This window comes from Palaemon carinicauda, chromosome 8 (assembly GCF_036898095.1).
Source record: "Palaemon carinicauda isolate YSFRI2023 chromosome 8, ASM3689809v2, whole genome shotgun sequence".
Lineage (NCBI taxonomy): Eukaryota > Metazoa > Arthropoda > Malacostraca > Decapoda > Palaemonidae > Palaemon > Palaemon carinicauda.
In genome coordinates this window covers 158857126-158865864 of record NC_090732.1, presented here as the reverse complement: position 1 = coordinate 158865864, position 8739 = coordinate 158857126, and the positions used below count along the sequence as shown (strand labels likewise).

At 39.8% G+C, this 8739-nt stretch overlaps 1 protein-coding gene across 1 annotated transcript in view; it reads right to left on the bottom strand.

Moving 5' to 3' along the window:
- The window catches only part of LOC137645521 (serine-rich adhesin for platelets-like), a 153771-nt gene that overhangs the window by 41040 nt on the left and 103992 nt on the right, over nucleotides 1-8739 (bottom strand). Inside the window, exon 4 of the mRNA XM_068378326.1 lies at nucleotides 2153-2198. Coding sequence (XP_068234427.1) covers nucleotides 2153-2198 — 46 coding nt within the window. The remainder of the gene's footprint in view (nucleotides 1-2152; nucleotides 2199-8739) is intronic.

Below are 8739 nucleotides of genomic sequence, written 5' to 3'. Positions count from 1 at the left end.
ATTAGGTATCATGCAAAATTGTTGTAGCTCTTTCTGTGTGTGTGTGTGTGTGTGTGTGCTCGCCCTGTCAATCGCATACGGGTAGTTAATTCTAAAGCTTCTAACAGTATTCAATTTTTCGTTCAATATTAAGCCTTCATATTTCATTAGACATTACTGTGTCTAATTGTGGTTTATCAAAGCACGTTCATATTTTTTTTTAATTTCTTGAGCATTTCAATACTAAACAATTACTTTTGATTTACTTTTGGTTGGGAGATCAGCTGATCTCAAGGTGACACTGCAGTATTACGATTATGCGCACATATAGTACAAATAACACTGATTTATATAATTTTCTTGACATTCGAAATCTCTTCATAGTGAATATTACAACAGCGCCAATATATTATAGGGTATCCTATTTTCCATACAGTTTGTTGATAGACATTATTAGTTATACATGGAATATGCACCCCTCTCTCTCTCTCTCTCTCACTCTCTCTCTCTCTCTCTCTCCGTATTTTGATTTTTAATGCAGTTAAATCTTCATATTTCTTGAAAATTATTAAAAAATTCTTTATATCCTTATTCGATGTTTCGATTATGGAATAGTAACGGATCGGAAGAAAATCACTTGATTTGCCTCTCGCCTTCCACCAGAAGAAATATAACGTCATCAGGCTTTTTTTTTCTTAACTTTACGGTAAGTTGTACTAATCTCATAACTAATGATACAGACCACTAAAACACTTGATATCGTTACTCGTGTTTCGATTATGGGAATGCTGTAATAAGATTACTCGGCAACATAATGAAAGAAAATCTTTCGGTTTGTCAGCGCGCTTCGGCCAAATACATGACGTCACAAGATACGTGACGTACACTCGACAAAGAATGATTCCGTCGGTCAAAATTAAAATAAAACAATTCAGTAAACTAACCTTCTGCATTTTAATTAATAATACCAAAACAACCATGAAGCAGTTAAATGCACAGTACTGTTACATACAGTAAATACAGTACAGTACAAGTCAGCTGATTTGTCAGCGCGTGAAAAGGGTAAACATTACAGTACAGTACATAATGCAAATGGCCGCTTGTTTACGTAAGTTTCTAGCAAAAAAAAAAATGGGTAATGGACAATAAAATAGCTTTCAGTACATTTATTTAAAAAGGAATTAATGTACAGTACTGTACTAAATGTACAGTACACTATATTTACTACGATTTTACTTCAAGTCAGCTGATTCAGAAATGCAGTGCATATGTATGGCCGATTGTGCAAGTTTCTATTATGTAGTGTGCAGTACAGGATAATAAAACAACATACTGTACTGAACTTTACAGTATTATACAGACTACTGTAATATGATAAAGTAAAAATATTTGTAATAACCTCTTTTATATGAGATGGGGCTATTTGTTGACTTCTACGGCTGAAAATCGGAGACATCTGAGTTAGGTTACGCTTACCCTAGACCAAAATTTAACACTAACGACTTACGAACAGACTCTCGGTCCCTATTGTGTTTCGTAAGTTGGGGACTGCCTGTACATGCATTAAGTGTTCTGTACATTAAAGGGTAGTTTGTTAACAGTACTACGTACAAGGGGAAGGGTTTAAAAGTCTGAATATACATGTTAAATAAATAGGTAAATATTGTGTCACTACTTCGCGGATTTTCACCTATCGCGGCCAGGTCTGGAACCTATCTACCGCGATAAACGAGGGGGGGTCTCTCTCTCCTCTCTCTCTCTCCTCTCTCTCTCTCTCTCTCTCTCTCTCTCTCTCTCTCTCTCTGTGTGTGTGTGTGTGTGTGTGATTTAAAGTTGATAAAAAAACTTAAGATATTCATTTCATTCAAAAGATAAGATTCTCTCTCATACTATGATAAAATGTAATTTTAAAATCTATATTTTTCATCACACATTTTAAATTACTGTACCTATCAAATATTACTTAATTATGACAAATTTTGAAGTAATTTTTACTTTTCTTACCGATACAAACCTGGAGCTACAGTATTTACAGGGGATATTACATTCAGCGCAGCTGAATAAAGAGCCATAAGATTTTTAGCGAGGGATAACTGCCCCAACTGCTAGTTATCAGGATTGGTGGGGGTAGCCGGCTACCCCATTCACTCACACACCTGGGCTGAGCACCCACTTTGCTTGCAAGCAACTTTCTTGGTGAATAGGGCTGGTGGGCCAATCTGTTAGGAAAAATACAAATTTGAAAATTTGTCATTTGTTTCGTACCTCTATGCAAACCTTCGCTAACTATAGGGGATGACTTACTTCTTAGGAGAGAGGATGTCCATGATAACTGGCCCTTGGCATTTGAACAAGGGTTCTCTCCCAACGATATTGACCATTAACAGTAGGAACCCTTGTACCTTGCTAAAATATCATGCTCTGCACAACTAGCAGCCTGTGCAAGCTATGAGTTTGTGACACTAGCAATGGGATCTCGAAGTCATAGGAATCTGATAGTACCAAGACCTTACCCAATACCCCCTCAATAGAAGAATTGGGGACACAAGTATTATTTCTATACTAGGTTACCCAAGGGAAATGGATCTTACCTGCAGAGATGAGGTCAGCTGTGATGAATACAGTGGTGCTGATTCCCCAAAGGAGGGGAAAGTGAAGGAAAGAAAGAAGCCAGTCATTCTAACTTATTCACCCGACTAACACGGGTAACCTTGGCCCTCAACCGTCAGCTATTTATTCACCAAGGAACTCAACGTGTTTATACCATTTGTTGTACAGCCTCCACAGGACCAATGAATAATTTTCCATGCTCCTGTGGGTTACGTCTTGCAGGTAGTGGGAGGTGAAGGTTGTCTGATGCTTCTACACGACCGCTTGCAATACCTGCACAAGAGAGTAGTTCTTCTTGAACACCAAGGACCTAGCAATACCTCTGACATCATATGCTCTGGGTCGTCGTGGTAGAGGAGGGTCAGGATTGGCTGCTAGGTCAATGGATCTAAGCTAAGATGGTGTTCTTCATGACCCTCCTTTTGACCTTCCCTGTGCTGACAAAGTGCCATCACACGGGAGAGACCTGTTGCTGTTCTTTTCAAGTAACATCTCACTCCTCAATGGGTAAGAACCGGTTGGTCTTGGTCTTCGGTTACAGAACGAAGACTTTCAAACATGAAGGGCAAAAAACTAGGATCCGCTACTCCTAGAGTTTGAGTCTTGGCAATAAACTCGGGGACAAAGCTGAGAATTACCTCCCCAACCCCTTGAATGGGAGATGTCATAGGATAGACCATACAGTTCACTTACTCTCTTTGCCTAAGTCAAAGCAAGTAGGAACACCACCTTTAGAGTAAGGTGGCGATCTATTGCCTGGAGTAATAGTTCGTAGGGAGTTCCCTTCAGAGACTGAAGGACTCGAACCACACTCCAAGGAGGAGGTCTAACTTCGGACTGGGAACAAGTAATCTCATAACTTCGTATGAGGAGAGAAAGCTTCTCAGGGTGAGGAGATGCTGGACAGTCTCCAGGTGTGAAATCGAAGCGAAACTAAGGCTTTGTTCGAGATGATGGCATGTGATTGTTTGAGTAGATTGTGTCATGGAGGATATTCCTTCCAAAGCTCTGTCAAGAGCTTCAAAAGGTACAGGAAACCACTCTGCATGATGGGAGCTCATTGACATTGATAAGTTTAGGTTATTCTGATATGGTTGAGGACTTCTCATCAGACCGGATGGGGGATATGCGTAAACATCGACTCACCATTGTTGGAATGCATCTAGCTATAGAGCTCAGATTTGCTGCAAGCACATTCCTCTTGCCTGGAATGAAGCGAGCAGATAAGGACACCAAGTTGTCTTTAACCTATCTGAATCTCTACTGCTAGATGGCAGAGGTGCTGCAAAAAGGTACCACCTTGCTTGTTCAAGTAGGCTACTTCAGAGTTTTGAAATGCTCCACCAGGAACTGGTAGAACTGTTGGAGGGCAACAAAAGCTGTCTTTATCTCTAACACATTTATATGCTGGTACCTTTCTGATTCAGACCAAAGGCCGGAGATGGTGTGGTGCAGCATATGAGACACGCCCCCCCCCCCCCCTTCTTTCGATGCATCCAAAAAGAGTATCAGTTCAGGGGGAGGTTCAAGAAGGTTGACTCCTTTGCAGAGGTTCTTGTCAGCCTCACACCATCTGAGGTCCATCAGTACCTCTGACACTACATGAGCTCGAGTGACTGGGGAATCTGATCCCTTAGTTCACAGGGACTTGAAGCGCCATTGGAAAAATCTTATTCTGAGGCCACCATTGGGGACTACATGGGCCTAGGATGATATATGGCCTAAGATATGGAAGCTCTTCTCCCCTAAGGAAGATCCCTCCTACCTTCTTCAGCCTTCGAATTCTTTCGTCTGATGGAAATGCTTTGTTATGTTTGGTGTCTATGATCCTACCCAGATATACCAGTCCTTGAGAGGAGAATAGTTGCAACTTCTCGAGGTTTATTGTGATTCCCAGATCTTGGCAAAGCCCCATAAGCTTGTCTCAGTGCTGAAGGGTTGCCACAGAGCCTGCTAGAAATAGCCAGTAGCCAGATATCTTAGGAGACGGATGCTGACTCTGTGAGCCAATTATGACATTAAGGCGAACATTCGTTAAGACCTGAGGTGCCATTAAAAGACCAAAATACAGCATCGTGAACTGGTATTGTTTCTGGTCAAACATGATTCTTAGATACTTCCTTGAAGACGGATGGACTGGGATCTGGAGGTATGCGTTCTTGACATCCAATGTAAGAGAAAGCCAGATTTTACTTTTCATAATTTCTTTCTGTTTACCAAAAGCTCTCCATCCCATACATATTCTTCCTTTAATTTCGATCATATGAAGTCCTGTGGTTTTATCGCTTGTCTAACTGTGTACGCTGTCTCCATCTTGAACAGGGTTTGTCTGACACCCCTGTTCAAGGCCAAAAGATCGATGATTGGTCCCCAGCCTCCAGACACCTTTTTCACAAGAAAGAATCGACTGAAGAAGCCTTGAGACCTGTTAAGGACCTCTTAAGAGAGCAACCTTCTCCAAATGGTCTGGATTTTGGCCAGAAAGGGGCAGCTCCTTCGCGGATCCATTTGCGTAGGAGCTTATCAAGACTGGATCCCAAGTCAGTGGAGAGAAAGATTCAATGAACAGGACGCGATATCCTGAACGAATTACCTCGATTGTCCACGGTTTAGCCCTGAGCTCAGGGTGGCTGAAGAGTATATTTCACACCTATAATTAATTTTGGAAAAAATTGAAGTCTTGTATAACTTTAAAATAGTTTTGCGGTCTGCCCCACATGATGTATGGGACGAAACTTTTAAAAGATTCAAAGCCTCAAGGCATTTTACTTTTAATGCATTCAAGTGAGAAACTCATGTAAGCCTACAATCAAATATCAATCCGAAAACCTAGCTTCACTTATCCACAGGATCCGTTGACCTTTGATCTATATATCTGGGTCTGAATGTACTCCCAGAATACAACAGAAATGGACAACAACTGTTTTGCTTGTTGAACACTTAAAAGGGATTTTGATGTAGAAAAATCCATTTTCGGGTGAGATAGCCATGTCGTCCAGATGGAAGTTCCTTATGGCAACTTCTACAATAAAATATTTCTGCGATTGATATTACAAATGAATTATCGTCAGGTATCACAGGGTTCCAACCCCCGGAAAAGACTATCCGAAGATATCGTGTATAATCAGGGACGTATCCTAAGATAACCATAGATATCTGCACCCCCCACACACTTTACCCACTCTAATCCTCTAAAGGGTACAATAAGTAAGGAGCCGTTACACATCCCATCACCTTCCGGTGCTCCTATATGATCCTGTCTCAACATTCCATGTCGCAGCTGAGTTACTGTGAAATAGAAGCCTTCAACAAGCAAATGAGTGGGAGAAATAGGAGGTAACGGGTGGGCCATCAAAACGACATGGCTATCTCGCCCAAAAATAAATTTTTCCTACGTCAAAATCCTTTTTTTGGGCTCGAGCCATGCCATCCTGATGGAAGAGTACCAGAGAATTATTTATACTCGGTGTGAAGCTTTTGCATGGAAAAACCTCCCATTAATGGGTGTTCACCACTTATGTGACGAATCATAATTAGAAATTTCTACCTTAAAAATGTATCCAAAATTATCTTGATTTGGTAAATATGATAGTGTTCTAAGGGGAAAGATCTGTGACCTGCCATCAACCACCCTTGTGGTGAAGAACACTCCCTCAACAGTGAGAAGTATATACATTACCAAGATCATGAGCGTAGTGAGTAATCATTAAGGAACGAATACTCATCTTCCAACAGATTCTTAATGTGCAATGTTAGTAGAAATTCACCATAGTATGCTAAGTTTATTGCTACTAAAAGAAATTATGCCTAGCAATAAAATGCCTCCAACAGTATACAGCTTGTTATTACCCAAAATATTTGAGAAAAATTTAATAAAAGTTGAATGATAAGCATTATAATCTACCAATGTACTCAAATATATATCCCAGATTAATTTTTACTTAAGTAATCATGAGTGGAAACAGTTTAATATATCCTAGAACCCCTTAAGAAGGAGATCTTCTGATACGAATGAAGCCGTATATGGCTAAATATAAAATACAGTCTTATACCCGACAACAGAAAATGAGCTATGTCAAACTCAGTTTTAAAATAGGTATAGTATGCTCATATAGGTACACATGTAAATTTCAGAGAAACTAAATTGAATCCTGATATTATAAAATTTTGAAATTGTTTAATGGAGATCAAGAAGCAAAAACTGACAGTTTACTTATTAAAGAAAATAAGCTGGAAGAATGCCCAAGGACACACTTGAGGGCTACGTCGTTGCAGAAGGTTTTATAACACTACCTGCTGCCACCACAAAATGACAAATTTCAACCAATTGCTTCATATAATGCTAGAACACTGGTGGACTTCCACTCCAGTATAAGCTTGTAAACCTTCAAACAACATATAATGAAAAAAGTTCTAAGATGATGCCACTTTTCTAGGGTCATAACCCAACGGCATGCTAGCCGGGTCTGTTCTTCTAATAATATATGCCAAATTTGCTCTCGCTTGTCTCAAAGACAATCTCATCCAACCGTCTCACCTCTAAATAATCGACCCTATTTACCATGGTCCCCAACGTTTAGATGGAAGCCTATTCTAAGCCAAAAAGGTAGGATCAGGGTATAAATTAACTTCATCATTGTCTGTAATTTCTGTGATCCTCACCCCTAGAGAGAGCCACAATTTCACTAACTTAGGCACCAGAAGCCATAGCGATTAGGAAAAGTACTTTTTGAACTAAAACTAATAAAGACGCTATTTGATTGTCAATCTCCGAAGCAAATTGCAAAACTTTATCCAATGACCAGGAGATCGGCCTCGGTAGAGCCAATGGTCTTAACCTTGCGCAATCTTTCAGTGTCTTGTTGAAAAGGTCCGAGTTAAAACCTATGTTAAAAGCATAGAAAATGGGTCTAGCTAGGGCCAACTTGTACGACAAAATTGTGAAGGACGCTAAACCTTTCGCGTGTAAGTCGATCAGAAAGCCTTAACAAAAAATCCATAGATATAGAAGGTGGATTTTTATCTTTGACATATCGAACCAATTTCTTCCTCAACTTTTCATACTGGTTCAAAGTAATGGCAGTTTTATCATTTTCTGAAAATGCCAATTTGTCTCAATGAATTGTGAACCCCATTGACAGTTGTGTTTTCTCTCAACCATTGACATTCTAGTTTCAGCAAATGATATGGAGAGATCCTCTATAAATAAGTACTGGAAAATATCCTGGGGAATGACAAGATATACCTTTTATGTCTAATGCAAATATGGTTACACTTAGCAAACTACCCTAGTGAACTCCTCCTTTCAGACATTTCCTCTCTAACAGGGTTTCACCCACTTTAACTTGAAAAATGTTATTTTGATAATAAAATAAATTTTTGAATATACTTACCCGGTGATTATAATAGCTGCAACTCTGTTGCTCGACAGAAAACTCTACGGAAAAAATTCGCCAGCGATCGCTACACAGGTAGGGGGTGTACTTCAACAGCGCCATCTGTCGTCCAGATACCCAGTACTCATTGTAAACAAAGAACTCAATTTTCTCCTCGGTCCACTGCGTCTCTATTGGGGAGGAAGGGAGGGTCCTTTAATTTATAATCACCGGGTAAGTATATTCAAAAATTTATTTTATTATCAAAATAACATTTTTCAATATTTAACTTAGCCGGTGATTATAATAGCTGATTCACACCCAGGGGGGTGGGTAGAGACCAGCAATATATGTTTACATCATTATGAGCTAAGAATTTTTTATTTCATTTTAGAAGTTATCAAAATAACAAAAACAAAATAAATAGGTACCTGGTAAGGAAGTCGACTTGAACAATTACTCTGCCTTTTTAAGTACGTCTTCCTTACGGAGCCTCACGATCCTCTTAGGATGCTGAGCGACCCCTAGGATCTGAAGTATGAAGGGTTGCAACCCATACCACAGGACCTCATCAAAACCTCTAATCTAGGCGCTTCTCAAGAAAAGAATTTGACCACCCGCCAAATCAACCAGGATGCGAAAGGCTTCTTAGCCTTCCGGACAACCCAAAAACAAAAATAAAAAGCATTTCAAGAGAAAGATTAAAAAGGTTATGGAATTAGGGGATTGTAGTGGTTGAGCCCTCACCCACTACTGCACTCGCTGCTACGAATGG